General features: G+C 45.1%; 1 protein-coding gene across 1 annotated transcript; it reads left to right on the forward strand.

Annotated features, from left to right (window-relative positions):
* The first annotated feature begins 756 nt into the window (after window positions 1-756).
* On the forward strand, window positions 757-8,408 carry LOC106601131 (protein Wnt-9b). Its single transcript, XM_014193084.2, has 4 exons — window positions 757-953; window positions 2,017-2,270; window positions 3,133-3,398; window positions 6,223-8,408. Exons 1-4 carry the CDS (start codon window positions 868-870, stop codon window positions 6,682-6,684), a joined length of 1,068 nt encoding a protein of 355 aa, XP_014048559.2. The 5' UTR covers window positions 757-867; the 3' UTR covers window positions 6,685-8,408.
* The last annotated feature ends 7,711 nt before the right edge of the window (window positions 8,409-16,119 follow it).

Genomic DNA, 16,119 nt, shown 5'->3' on the forward strand with positions numbered 1-16,119 from the left:
TGCAGGTGTTTGGTCAAGCGCCCACGTGAGCATAAATATATTACAAAATAAAGATGTAATTCATTTGAGTACAAAAACGTATTTATAGAGGTTTTTCCCTGCTGCTATGAAACAGTAAGTAAGAATCAAAGAAAAAAGCACTGTTAGGTAGAGAAAATTAGATTGGAGCCTTGGTGGTTTGTAAACATTATGACCAAAATGAAAATAGAGTTATCAAGAACGAGAAAGACCATCAGCGAGTCTTTGCTGGCAATGCAAAATAGACAGCAAGTGATGGTGGAGATTCAACTGTATAAAAGTATTTATTGCTTAATAGATGCCTATGTAATCCTATACCTATAATCCACGATCCATTTTTGCAATAACAAGTGTATCTGCATGTTTGTATTTGTAGGCTATGTCTACCTTCTCAGGAAACTACAGAACTTCTTCAAGGAGCACACTCGGTTATAGTCATTCTATAGCCAGCCACATCCTATAGCCTACACTTGCCACTGGTGTATCCACCATAAACATGGTACAGTAGATCTGTCAGTGGGTAGAATGAAAATGCACCAGCAAGTTTGAATATGAGGCACGATAATGACAAAACCCAGACGAATTCTCATCACAGCCAGGTAGATTTCCTACCTGTCACTTAGATTTAAGTGGGGGGGGGGCGTTTCAATGGTTGGGGCGGGACGACAAGGGAGTCCAATGGGCGTGTGGCACGATGATGCGCTCCCCAGAGGCCTTGCCTCCCTTGGGACCGCGCCTGCCGCAGTGGACCGAAGTTTGTGTGGGCCACTTAGGAGGTGAGCCTGCCAGACGGCACAGACATTCCCAGTGCAGAATCAGCGAGATGAAGAGCAGCGTCGACCCGTCATCATGTGCTCTAGGCTCCCAAGGACCGCCTGCCTACTGCGACTCATTGAGCTCTGCATCCTCCTCTCGCACACGGCAGCATATTTTGGGTCAGCCACAACTCTTTTACTGTTATGTCTCTGCAGTTTTATTGTCTTTTCCTTACTTCTAACATATACAGCAGATCGATGTCTGTAGGAAATAATGCATGTGATGCGACGTACATTGCCTGCCTTTATGATGGAAGCCCAGCGTTCCAGACTATCGTGCGCAATTACGCACGAGACCATAATGTGGGACTGTAAATGTTGACTTGTTTGTATGTTCAAGTCCACAGAGATTACTTGTGATTGCATTTTTCTGCTATCTAAAAGTAAACAAAGTAGGCTAGTTTCCACGGCTGTGTGACAATTTTTCAAATAGGCCTTCATCCTTATGATACCACTACAAATTATAATAATATTATTGATAATTATTAACTTGCCAAATACGTCTCAGAGCAGAATATTTGAATATTTAAGATATCCTTTGTATGATCTATGACTTGCTGTGAGTGTGAATGGTTTCTCACGGTCTCTTGACCTCTCGACTTTGGCACTCCCTCAATTCTCTCACTTTTTGGCAATAGTCGAAATTTGTATGAGGGAACTAATTTGCATGCATAAACAGATTTGTTTTAATATTTTATTTTAAAATTAGAATCCTACACTCAGTTTCTTTTTTTAGCATTATTATGTGGTTTTATTGGGCACATGTGGGTAGGACAGACGAAGTCAAATATAGGCCGATATGTGCGTAATTTGACTTTGGAAGCAAATTCAGACATTTTGATATGACTCACTACGTTTATACTTAATTGCGCGTATACCTATGTGTAGTGTGTTGTTATTAAAAGCTTGTAGAGTCAGCAAAAACTATACATATTGTTTCGATTTATAGGCTATGGCTCTATAAACAAAATGTAATTGTTATGGACACATGTTATATAGAAATTACTCTGGAACAACATGTTTTCTTTATTCCCAGGACCAACAGAACGTTGGGTATTATTTATAGGTCTACATATTTATATTTTCTTGATAAGATTATTTATATGACATTTTCCTTTTTGAATTTGGTAACGTCAGTGATAACTATACTGCACTGAATGTATACATTTGTCTCCTTTGAAAGGCTGACAGGCCGAGAGCCCTTGGTCTTTTTGCCTGCCCCGTTCTCCAATGAACCCCCAACGGGAAAAGCTCACCTGAAACAATGCGAGCAGATGACCCTGGCCCGTAGGCAGAAACGACTGTGTCGCCGCGAGCCGGGTTTGGCCGAGACGCTGCGTGAATCAGTGCGCCTCAGCCTCTTGGAGTGCCGCTATCAATTCCGGAACGAGCGCTGGAACTGTAGCTTGGACGGCCGCGGGAGTCTTCTGAAAAGAGGTGCAATAATATGTCATCAATTCATAGAGTTCCATGTATTTACACACATAGAGATATGAGGGAAAAATTTCCATCTGGAGGGACGCATCATGGGAAGCAAGTAAACATGTAGACCTAATAGACTAGACTGATGTTGTGTTGTGAATATCGTAAGGGTCAGATTACTACTTGATGATGCAAAGGATTTCTCAAGTGCAACAATGCAATTGATTGAAAATGTAAGTATATTGAATTGATAAATTGACTGTAGGTGAGTGATCTCAAAATAATGAGCCAGGCTAAACTGTAGTCTATAGCCTACAACAACAACAAAAAGTCAGCGGCTAACGCTCCACCCCTTATAAAATCATTTTAGAGCATGGTTATGCTATCAGCACGAAGAGCCATGAACAGGTCAGCATGAAGTTAATTAAGGGCTAAAGAGCCAAAAAGCCCGGTGCGGCGGGGCCGACGAGGGCCCAGTGGTTATTTATATCTCCCAAAACCGCCCAGTTACCAGAGGAAAAGGGCGGCGTGATTACTCACTTTCATCTGGGGGGAAAAAAATCCTTCCTAGTCAAAATAAGAATTAATTGGATTAAAATACATCACAGCGATGTCTCTGGGCTAAGCAAATAACAGTGCGAAACCAAACCACCTGGAACAGTCCAACAGTCAGCAGAGGAATCATGACACAACTCTTTAAACGGAACACTGGAGTAGAAACATGGGAGTAGAATGTAACCAAAATATTTATCTCATGAGCTTGGATGATAGTCTAGTCTTTGCATGTCTGGGCCTAGCCAATTTACGAGGAGTAAACAACATTACATTTTTTTATTGTAGACTATTATTAATTGTTGATGTCATTTGTCTATTCCAGGCTTCAAGGAGACGGCCTTTCTCCTTGCGGTGTCTTCAGCGGCATTGTCCCACGCACTAGCAAAAGCTTGCAGCTCAGGCCGAATGGAGAGGTGCACGTGCGATGACTCCCCAGGAATACAGCATCGCGAGGCATGGCAGTGGGGGGTCTGCGGTGACAACTTGAAATACAGCACCAAATTTCTCAAGAAGTTCTTGGGCCAGAAGAGGGTCAGCAAAGACCTGAGGGCGCAGATCGACTCCCACAACATTAACGTTGGAATCCGGGTGAGTGAGTGAGTGTTGACATGTGGATAAGCTCAAGCAAAACAACAAGAAAACCATTAAGCATTTGTGAGTGACACTATTGTGGCTTAAGTACATTTTTTCAAAAGAGAAAGGTATAAGTCTTTGCCAGTAGTGAGTGTTTCCAACCAAGCATCATAAACATATCAGCCAATAACAGCTCCATTTTAGACCCACCAGCAGAAGACAACCCCAACACTGCTTACCATACAATGCACTCTTCCAACAGAGACAGCAGGGACTGTGTGACTTTACCAGGTCTCGCCCTGACTCCTTGCCTATATATCTCATCCAGTGCCAGTAGCCCACTCCCTGTGCATGGTGTCTCCCTTCCTGTAGCCCTAGTGGATAGATAGCTACTGGTCGAGGCTGAGGGAGGCAGCAAGTAACAAGGATAGGAGAGCAGACAGACTGCTGTCAGATCCCTGGAGCCAGGTGTTCCAAGGCAGGCATGATAAAGCTTGCTGTGCGGGCCCACAGAAAATGAAAGGTCTCCCGCCAGAGAACAATTATAACTGTTGCCTCTTTTAATATACGAGCAAGCATTTCTTCCACTTACTGTATGGTGCTGAACTGTGCTCTTCTCCATAAATCCACATAATGTTCATACGGTAACACTATGTGTGTATTTGTGTGTGTAGCTTAGAAACAGCCAGCCCCAAGGCTCTTCCCCTTTACCTTTTAACTGAGGCAACAGGCCCTTCAGAGACAGAGGGAGAGAGAGCGAGGGAGAGATAAAAACAACAGGATGAACTGAAGTAGTCTATCTTATCTTTATTGAGTGTGGTGTTTTCCTCACCTTCCACCTATCCGGCTCAGTAGAGACCCGGAGGTGGTTGTTTTTTTCACAACACCCCCCTCTAACCCTCATCCCTCAGTAATGTTCTGAGATGCCCCTGAGGGGTTCATACCTGTGTAGGGCGGAACTCGGCAGAACTCTTCAACCCTGAAGTAGCCCCTGGGTCTCCCCCCTCCCCGTAAGGATGACCCCCATGCCGCATGAACTGTCTCTGGCCCCCACCCAGTTAGAGTCTCTCTGGCTGAGTGCCTCAGCGCTGGTACCCCCACTCCACCACCACCAAGCTCAGTGAACTTTTGAACGAAGGCAGGACACCATCCTTTGGCCGCTAACCCAAACTCTCTAACTGTTTAAGCTTTTTAAACTCTTATGATCGTTTTCCGTGCACACACACACACACACACACACACACACACACACACACACACACACACACACACACACACACACACACACACACACACACACACACACACACACAAAGAACAGGGTGGAAAGATTCTGCTGTCTGTCTGTGATGCCTGTCTCTAATGCCTCAGGCTTCATAGGAAAGAGACAGGAGAGAAGTAGTGAGAAAGAGCTAGTTTCAACACATTGAAAAAATGTATCCGCAGGCTCTGTCTAAATGCGAGACGTCAGGTGAATGAAATACTGCATGCCGAACAGTCTCCCTAATCCATCATCTCAACCGTTCATACTGAGCTAAACTAAAGGGTGACTAGCCCCATACCATCCGACCCCCGCACCATCCACCCACCCTGCAGGAAACTGGTTCACTCTGTCTAGATTTTTAATGATTTTTTATTTCACCTTTATTTAACCAGGTAGGCCAGTTGAGAACAAGTTCTCATTTACAACTGCTACCTGGCCAAGATAAAGCAAAGCAGTGCAACAAAAACAACAACACAGAGTTACACAAACAAACGTACAGTCAATAACACAATAGAAAAATCGATGTACATTTTGTGCAAATGTAGAAGAGTAGGGAGGTAAGGCAATAAATAGGCCATAGAGGCGAAATAATAACAATTTAGCATTAACATTGGAGTGATAGAGCAAGAGGATAAGTAGCAATATGGGGAGGAGGTAGTTGGGATGGGCTATTTACAGATTGGCTGTGTACAGGTACAGTGATCGGTAAGCTGCTCAGACAGCTGATGCTTAAAGTTAGAGAGGGACATATAAGACTCCAGCTTCAGTGATTTTCGTTCCAGTCATTGGCAGCAGAGAACTGGAAGGAAAGGCGGCCAAAGGAAGTGTTGGCTTTGGGTATGACCAGTGAAATATATCTGCTGGAGCGCATGCTATGGGTGGGTGTTGTTATGTTGACCAGTAAGCTGAGATAAGGTGGGGCTTTACCTAGCAAAGACTTATAGATGACCTGGAGCTAGTGGGTTTGGCGACGAATATGTAGTGAGGGCCAGCCAACTAGAGCACACAGGTCACAGTGGTGGGTAGTATATGGGGCTTTGGTGACAAAACGGATGGCACTGTGATAGACTACATCCAGTTTGCTGAGTAGAGTGTTGGAGGCTATTTTGTAAATGACATCGCTGAAGTCAAGGATCGGTAGGATAGTCAGTTTTATGAGGGTATGTTTGGCAGCATGAGTGAAGGAGGCTTTGTTGCGAAATAGGAGGCCAATTCTAGATTTAATTTTGTATTGGAGATGCTTAATATGAGTCTGGAAGGAGAGTTTACAGTCTAACCAGACACGTAGGTATTTGTAGTTGTCCACATATTCTAGGTCAGAACCGTCCAGAGTAGTGATGCTAGTCGGGCGGGAGGGTGCGGGCAGCAATCGGTTGAAGAGCATGCACTTAGTTTTACTAGCATTAAGAGCAGTTGGAGGCCACGGAAGGAGGGTTGTAATGGCATTGAACCTCGGCACCAAAGATAGGGACCAAAGATAAGAGCCCAGCTAATGAATCAGACTGAATAAACTGACATCTCACTCTCTTCTCCTCCCTCCTCATCACCCTCCTTTCCCCCCTCCATCCTTTTCAGGCAGTGAAGAGTGGCCTGAAGACTACCTGTAAGTGTCACGGCGTCTCCGGCTCCTGTGCCGTGCGGACCTGCTGGAAGCAGCTGTCCCCGTTCCACGACACCGGGCGGCTGCTCAAGTTCCGCTACGACACGGCCCTGCGTGTGCTGAGCGTCACCAACGCGGCCACCGGAGAGACGGAGCTGGCGGGGCCACGTCGCCACGGCCAGAGCCACCGCTCCACTGACCTGGTGTTCCTGGAGGACTCACCCAGCTTCTGCAGGCCGTCACGCTACTCTCCCGGCACGGCCGGACGCTCCTGTGCCAAGGACACCAGCTGCCAGAGCCTTTGCTGCGGACGCGGCTACAACACGGCCATGCACCTCACCACCCTCTCCTGCCACTGCCAGGTGCGCTGGTGCTGCCATGTAGAGTGTCAAACCTGTGTCAGGGAGGAGGAAGTGTACACCTGCAAAAATACCTGAAAAGGGGGAGAGAGAGAGAAAAAGATGGGGAGAGGAAACCGGCAACACACTGAGAGAACATTCAAAATGGCAGGGCTAGAACCACTCAGACATTACTCTTGATAAATTGAAGGGTTTGACTTTTAAACATACCCTTACTGCCTGTTCTGAACTGAGAACTGTTTTGGGAAGCATGGACATGGAACAAGGTCATAATGTTGTTGGTAGTTTGCCACTTGTTGGAATCGAACATGCGCTGTCTCCTCAGATGAGGCAGTATCAAGACCACTTTCTGCTTTGCTCTTACTGAATGCACTAACATCACAGACCTTAAGTGAGGGGGAGAGGGTTGCCTTGCTGGACAGTTATGGGCAGGGAATGGGCTCTTCACAAGGTACTGGAATGAACAGTAGGTCACCATCATTATTTGGCATCATCTCTGTGGGAGCGCTGACAGTTCCATTGGTCCTGTCCTCTTGTCGGTCTGTTCCTTAGTCAGTTTGTCTAACTGCTACTATGCTGTAGTACTTATATCAAGATTTAGAGCATTTCCAAAGCGCCAGAAAATGCCGATAAGGAATTTAGAGCCTCTTGACGTCTGTCTCCGTCTGCCTGGCTGCCTGTCTCATTTGCTGTTTGCTTGTCTCTTTATTTGCTGTGAGAGCAGTCTAAGGGTTCATTCATTCATAATAGAAAAATGAAGCACTTATGTTGGCTATGTTATGTATAGTACTTTACTCCTTTGCTTTAAGGTGAGAAATGTATCTGGGTTAATACTGATATCCACCACACACCTTAAAAAGTCCCATTGAATCACTGGATGTCTGAACATGGAATGTTAGTACAATGTTAGCCTATAATCACAGCTAGTTAGTATGCCATTTATGACTAAATGCAGTCATAGGGTTATTGTGTGGTAAAGTAGACCTGTTGTCTCTTGTGAGAATGTCTATGATAATACTACATGTTTGACATTGTTAACACAGTAAAGGAAAAATGCTAAGGAAATTGCACTCAAACTAAGGGAAACTCCAAACACTGTCCATAAAAACGGCTATGCAAAGTTCTTCTCTTGCTGACACTGTAAAGAACTTTGCTCTATTTTTTATTTATAAGTGGGCATGTCTGCACGCACTGTGCTGTGCTTTCAAGTGTGTTCCCCTGACCAAATCAAACCGTTTTTGCTAGTTTAATTCAGGCACATCTTTGTTCTCTAATGTCTTTGAAATGGCCCAATCATGCTGCTTGTTTTCTCAATTACCAATCAGAGAAAATAGCCGTATTTGACTTCGCCATTCCTCCAGCTCTCCATGCCAGACCTCTGTGTCTGTCCGTGGGTTAGGGTTAAAGGTCCATGTCTGCCCCTAGGGCTATTAGGCACCCATTTATGTTTCCAATATTTTACAATCGTTTCAGTTCCCTGTGCCACTGTTTATTTTCTTGTTTATGCAGAGATATATAGTTATGTACATGGATATAACATATCAGGCTCAAAGCATATTAGACAGTGGAATCGTATATATCTCTACCTCATCTGGTCTTTGGGCAATTATCATAATGATTTATTTGCCTTGCAAATACTTCCTTGTGTCTGTCATGAAACTAAAGTCAAACTTTTAGATCAATGTACAATTCCTTTAAACTGGGTCATAGCTGTATACTGTAACTATATTATTGTCATTGTGACATACTGTATATTCTTATTTAAAAGCAATTAAAATAAATCAACATACATTTGTAAAAAATGGCTTTGTCTCCATTTATAGTTACTATAAGTAATGATCTTGCTTGTTACTTGTTTCTATATTTTACTTTCTTGTCTTAAAATAAAAGTATGGGAGCCTTGTGGCAGTAACTTCTCTTTCTTTCATCCTGATAGAAATTTCTGTCTCCCTTTCCCTATCTCTTCATGTCTCTCTCGCTCGCACGCACACACACATCAATCACAGAATCACAGTCACAAAAGCCACGGCCATACACCTGCCCTGAGCTCTACACACGAGCAGTCTCTCTCCAGCAAAACCACTTCCTGATTGTGCTGCCCTGCCCTCCTTTTCATCTGAAAGGACTGTGGTCTCAGTGCATCACTCTCAACCACCAACTGCCCAACACATGCAGGGGGAGGAGAGCAGCACACACACATACAGGTGTTCTGCCTCTGGCACAACAGGCCAGCCATGATGACAACAATAATGATGATGATGTCAAAGACGATGATGCAGGAGAATGTTGTCTACAGAATATTTTTTTCCCCTTCGACCTCAATATGCAGTGCACCCCTCAAAGGGTAAAAGGTCATATCTAACGCTAATGATTAGAAATGAAATATTCATTCCTGTGAGAGAAGGCTCTCCACTGAGAACCAAATCACACAGAGGCTTATTGTTTGAGATATTGCTACATTTACAGTGTGTCGTGTCCCGGAGCGTTTGATGTTTATCTCTGATCACAGTGATTAGACATGAACATTCTCTGCTCCAACATAATGAGCTCTGCTCTATTAAAACATCCAACAGGTCACAGGTTGACATGATCAGACTGCTGGCTCATATAGGACCCCACCTAATGACTGTTTATCAACATTTACCTTTATTACATATAATTGCTTTACAATAAGAGGGGGGTGAAGAGGGAGAGAGAGTGGGAGAGAAAGGACGGGAACGCAAGGACACGACGGAAGGATGTGTCGTTTACTTGCGAGCCGGACGAGGGGAGAAAGAGAGATATGGAGAGAAACATTAAGAGAGAGAAGTCGATGGAAGGATGAGACGGGGGATCGTTTGGAGCCCAGGAGGCTGATCTCCTGCTGCTGCTGTTGTTGTTTTATAATGAACTCCTAAAGCCTTCATTTCCCCCACTGCCCTGAGTGGAGGGGGCTGCTGAGTCCACTGCCATCTTCTCACGCACAAGCCCCCAAGGACAGGACTGAGGCTGCTCAGAGTTGGGAGTCTGGGGAGCTTCAGAGGGAGGGTAACATACATGTGTATGTGATTGTATTTCTATGTGCAGACTGAAAACAGCAAGGTGAGGGAAGATAATCGTTTTTGCATATATGTGTGTGTGTGCACCTGTGGTTAGCATAATGAGAGTGGTGTGCGTGTGTGTTTATAGTCCCAGTGTTCATGTGCGGGTGTGTGAGGGTGGCCAGGAAGGCTGGATGTGCTCAAACTCTTCACTGTCATCCTGAAACACAACAGAGGCATGAATGACATACACAATGTAGGGTGACGGTGGCAGTAACACTATCCGCCTTGTGTCTCTGTTGGCCGGGTTCAGTGGGCGGTGACTATGCTGGGCTGGGCTGTGGAAATGTGTCATGCTCTGATGGATGAAGATGAATTGAGCTCTGGGCCTGGACATTTTGATGCATGTATTTGTATGATACATTTGTGTTGCTTAGCGAATGCCCTTATCCATAGCAACATACATAGCTTTCAGGTTTATATATTACTTATTTGTACAAGTACAGCAGATGTTAACTGGAGCGTAGTGGGTTAGGTAGCAAGGTACATTGCTCCAGGATACATACATACATATAGCAAGGTCCCCTCCTGTAATTTGAACCCTCGGGTCAAAAGTCTAGTCTCTGTCACATTTCCTCCTCTAAGGAGAGGGTACTGCAGGATAGCATCAGTGTGTATTCCCAAACCACCAAACCAGGCCACACCCTCCCCAGCCCTGGCAAAATGGAAGTGATGAAGGGATGAACAGAGCGATGGATTGGGTGAATGAGAGAGGGAGAGAGAGAGAGGGTTGGGGAATACGGCATAGGGTAGGAATTTGGAATGTGAAATGACTAATGCAATCGCTCAACCCACAACAAGAACATACAATGCCTAGAGCCATGACAGGGCTGGGTGCATACCTCTATGGAGGGGCCTACCACTGAAGTATAGGTGGCTGGATGGGGAGTTATCACTGGTGGTTGACTGGGAGGCTGTTGATAAGTCTGGATATAAATAGATGTTAGGGTAACTTGTGCTGTAGCATGGGTGTCAGCAGAGGAGACATGGGCATTTTACTGATGACCTTTGTGGCAAAAGTGAGCTCAACTGAAGGTTCTACAGGTAGAACTCATGAAAGTCCTACTATGCTGTGTTTGTGTTTTGCATAACTGAGTTTTACGACATTGTTTTCTGACACTGTCATGTCTCAGACAGTGCAGCTTCCCATGCAGGGTTGAAGTGGCACCCTGAGAGAGACCATGTGGTGCATTGGAGACCGAGCCAAGGCCTCAGAGACAAGTACACAGAGGAGAGAAACTTAAATAGACAGTAGATATGATGCAGGACAGATGACAACAACTGCTTTAGTGAATTCATTTCACACAGCGAAGATGCCACCCATCCCCTCAGCCTGTGTTCGTCCCCCAACCCCCTCCTCAACGTTTTGTTGCTGAGAATTTTCCTTCACAGCAGGAAATGCAAACGTGTAGTGCATTCAAGGTTAAAAAAGGCTTTGAAAGTTTGTAATTTCCACTTTAAAAATGTCAGACTTGATTTGCCCGAACAAAAAATGTATCAACCCCTACAAAAAATGTCCATTAATTATAATCCACATTTCCTGTGGCTGCAGGATTATTTTCCTGCTGGAGCAAATTTGCTCAAATTAAGATCCTACATCTGTAAGCCCTTGGCAATCCCTTCCTTCATTTCTGAGGGCTGCTGAGGGCTGGGAAACTGGTGGGGGAAGCTGTTCCCATGAGCCCCATGGCTGCAGTGGAGGAACACCTGAAGCACCAACACAGCTGTTTGCTCTGCAGCTATCCATTCTTGTGTATTTCATTCTTCTTGTGTTACTATTTTTAAACTTTGCATCGTTGTAAGAAAGCCTTTCACGGTTAAGTCTACACCTGTTGTATTTGATGCATGTAACAAATCAAATTTGACACACACACACGCAACAGTGTAGGCCTGGCCTCCATTACAAGCACAAACAAAGCTTTCCCAGATCAACAAAGTCCAGAACAGGAAAATAGAGATAAGGTCCAGAGCTCTGTATTCTCAACACGACACCTGGTGCGGCTATGAACTCATACGTTTATTCATACTGTATGGGATATTTACATGAATGTGGTATCACCTGAGATTTTTTGTTGTTGTTGAAAGATGACCTTTTGTACAGATGTAGGATCTTAATTTGAACCAGTTTGCTACAGCAGAAAAATAATCCTGCAGCAACAGGACATGTGAATTATTATGTGGATTTTAATTAATGGAGATTTTTTGTCAGGGTTGATACATTTTTTGCTAGGGCAAATCAAGTCTGACATTTTAAAGTGGAAAATACAAACTTTAGAATACTTTTTAACCTTGAATAAACTATAAGTTTGCATTTTCTGCTGTGTGGGAAAATTCTCAGCAACAAAAGAGTGATCAAATTAAGATCCTATATCTGTAAAATCAAACCTCTAAATTATTGGATAATAATCAAATATGTGGACACATAAGTGTTAGTTTCGATATCTACATTTTCATCATAGAACCAATTCCCCAATTCATTCATTTCAGTATCACAATTAAAGTATTCATCAATCTATCATCTATCTTTTCTTTTGACTTCCTCAAAACCACATTTTAAGACTCATTGACACATATGACTTGATGATGAGAGTGTATTAAACCCTGGTGCATGACTGTGGATAGGAAGCTGTCACTCTGTGTAATGCTACTGGCAGGCAGGGGAAGCCCGGTGAGGTGCTATGTGGTGCTCCTCTCTGTGCCATGTTGCTGTTAACCTTCTCTCCCTGGGAGAGCAGAGTGCAGCGAGACGGCGTGTCATCCAGTCATGGGGGTGGACATGATCTCTCATCCTCACCGAGACAGCACATGCTCCGGGGTCTAGGTGTCACCACTCCTAGGTGGTATGGCCACAGGGCTGTGTGTGTGTGTGTGTGAGGCTGACAGCTGCATGATCCATGCTCCCTGTGCTCTCTCAGGCCAGAAAGGCAGCAGGTCGGGGGGGGAGGGGGCGAGAGAAAGGGAGAGAGTGAATGAGAGAGGAGAGACTCACCAGTATCTTCAGGGCAGTCATTTCACCACCTCCTCTCTCTGGGTGGGCGCGCCCCTCTCACCCCTCTCACCTCTACACACCGCTGTGCTCCATTACAGCCAAAGAGCAGAAACAAATGCCAGTCGAACCCCTCTCCATGGTCCCCATAGACACAGAGACCTTATGAATTCTCCCTCTCTTTTATGACAGGTACTCATCTGCTTTCATTCAACCTCTCAACACAGCTTCAAAGACAAACTGATAATTTCCCTCAGGAGAATGAGAAGATCAGTTGCCTTCCAAAAAATGACTGGTATCCAAACATCGCTACCCTGAAGCAATTTAGCTCGTCATAATTGGGCTCTTCATTTTGTCTCTCCGGGGCTATGATTGTAGAGTTATAATGTATTATTTTGCCTGAGAAGGATCGTTCAGTGCATTAAATATAAGTGATTTAATAACATATCATTTTCCCTTTATGTTTAAAACAAAGGCATAGGGGACTCATTCAGTGGGACGGGTGAGTTCCTCCACCTAACAACAGTGCTGCTGTCTAGCCAGGAGAGGGAGACTGATACGGCTCAAAATCCTCTCTAGTTCCAGGAAACTGCTTTTGACGGCCCCAGGGATCCAGCGCTGGCATCAGAAAATAGGGTGTCTTACTGGTGGTTCAGAAAAGGGGCCACACACACACAGGGCTAAACATCTCCACCATCCATCTTCACACTAGACCTATCCTGAAATCCTCAACAACAAACCCTCATTCAATCCTACCTACACAGTTCTTTGTCTCTTTCCCTATAGGTGGGTTCAGTGACTGATGTACCTGAATGTAACAGAACAGGGGAGTTTAGCAGGAGCGGGTTTGAAATGGATACATGATGATGACTTGGTCAATCAGAGTGAAGCGAGCATGCTCCACACCTGGAGTCTAGGTGTCAGTATCTGCCTGTGGTGCTCAGGTGTGGGGAGGGGGGGAGACCGGTAAACACAGCTCCTCCTTTCTACAGGGCTGAAAGATAGAGGACAGACAGTGAGGACCCTACGACCTCAGAAGGGAAGCAAATACGCCTCACATAATCTGCCAAAGGGATCGTAGGGGCCCTTCCTCTCCTTCTCTACTTGTCTGAGCTACATGTTAAATCTAAACATATCCCACCACTGCCCTGGGGAATGTTATGACAACCGAAAATGGTGAGCAGCAAGAGCAAGAAGTGGCTTGAACATGAATCATGTTTTTTGACATGTGGGGGTGGGTTAAAACAGGCCTCTGTTGAGAAGCAAGTAGCCTGGAGAGACAAGTGTCAACCATCAACCAACAGGCTCAGCAAACGATCTCTCTCATGATAGGTCAGTTGTGCTATGTGGGGTAAACAATAACACATTATAGAGACATTAAGAGCCAATTCCCCTGAACATATAGTATCTGTCAATGGAACACCTGCACTTGTTTGGCTGCTCTGCTCATACCCTCATGCATCCCCAGTGGTAGGCTGATGGAGCATGGGAGAGAGAGCTGATGTGAGGTGTGGTTTTGTAGGGGTGCCAAGGATAGCCCCAGGATGATTCTCTCTTCTGGATCACTAAGGATCCATTGTTAACATCTCAGGGGGGGAAAAACACCACTCAGTCGCAGCATAATTCTGAGAAATTAAACCACGTCTGTTCCACACACTCATTGAAGGGGAGAGAGAATTTGATGGGCAGCTTAACAAACCATCTGACACCTTACCTCATCCTCATTCATCCTGGGTTGCAGCCATTTGTGACTTCTCCCAATCTCATCTGTCCGTGGAAAGTTTGATATCATTATTGTTGGTCTGTCTGTATCCGCGGGCAGAGGAGGGAATCCGGGATGGACAGACAGGTGTATTCCGACACCAATCTGTGGAAAAAGGGATAATTAGACAAAGCCAGGGTGAGCTGACAAAACTTTGCCTGGAGACGTCTTCTCATTAAGTCTTTCCAGTTACATGCATCTCCCCGTCAACAGATGAGCCCTGGTTGGATTGAGGGGGAGAGGATGTTTTTTTGGGGAACAGAAAGCACACTGTCTGTGATTCAGATTAAAGGTATGATATATGACATGTAAAAAAGCTGTGAATATCAATCAATCAAATGTATTTATAAAGCCCTTCTTACATCAGCTGATGTCACAAAGTGCTGTACAGAAACCCAGCCTAAAACCCCAAACAGCAAGCAATACAGGTGTAGAAGCACGGTGGCTAGGAAAAACTCCCCGCAAAGGCCAGAACCTAGGAAGAAACCTAGAGAGGAACCAGGCTATGAGGGGTGGCCAGTCCTCTTCTGGCTGTGCCGGGTGGAGATTATTACAGAACATGGCAGAGATGTTCAAATGTTCACACATGACCAGCAGGGTCAAATAATAATAATCACAGTGGTTTTTGAGGGTGCAACAGGTCAGCACCTCAGGAGTAAATGTCAGTTGGCTTTTCATAGCTGATCATTCAGAGTATCTCTACCGCTCCTGCTGTATCTAGAGACTTGAAACCAGCAGGTCTGGGACAGGTAGCACGTCCAGTGAACAGGTCAGGGTTCTATAGCCACAGGCAGAACAGTTGAAATTGGAGCAGCAGCACAACCAGGTGGACTGGGGACAGCAAGGAGTCATCAGGCCAGGTAGTCCTGAGGCATGGTCCTAGGGTTCAGGTCCTCTGAGAGAGAGAAAGAACGAAAGAAAGAGAGAAAAAGAGAGAGAATTGGAGAGAGCATACTTAAATTCACACAGGACACCGGATAAGACAGGAGAAATACTCCAGATATAACAGACTGACCCTAGCCCCCCGACACATAAACTACTGCAGCATAAATAACTGGAGGTTGAGACAGGAGGGGTCGGGAGACACTGTGGCCCCGTCTGAAAATACCCCCGGACAGGGCCAAACAGGCAGGATATAACCCCACCCACTTTGCCAAAGCACAGCCCCCACACCACAAGAGGGATATCTTCAACCACCAATTTACCATCCTGAGACAAGGCCGAGTATAGCCCACGAAGATCTCCCCTACGGCACAACCCAAGGAGGGACGCCAACCCGGACAGGAAGATCACGTCTGTGACTCAACCCACTCAAGTGGCGCACCCCACCTAGGGAAGGCATGGAAGAGCACCAGTAAGCCAGTGACTCAGCCTCTGTAATAGGGTTAGAGGCAGAGAATCCCAGTGGGGAGAGGGGAACCGGCCTGGCAGAGACAGCAAGGGCGGTTCGTTGCTCCAGTGCCTTTACGTTCACCTTCACACATCAAATTAACCAAAATAGAAACATGATTTAAAAGCATCACTCAAATCTAGAAAGCTCACTTCCACTTCATAAATGTAGGCTATTATCATTCCATATTTTGGTGGTGAAAAGTAAGAGAGAAAACAACATGAATATGCTTTAAATTACACTAACTTTAAATCATTTTATTTAGGATTTTCCTAAATTTCCGCTTCTACATTGT

This window comes from Salmo salar, chromosome ssa03 (assembly GCF_905237065.1).
Source record: "Salmo salar chromosome ssa03, Ssal_v3.1, whole genome shotgun sequence".
NCBI classification, from domain to species: domain Eukaryota; kingdom Metazoa; phylum Chordata; class Actinopteri; order Salmoniformes; family Salmonidae; genus Salmo; species Salmo salar.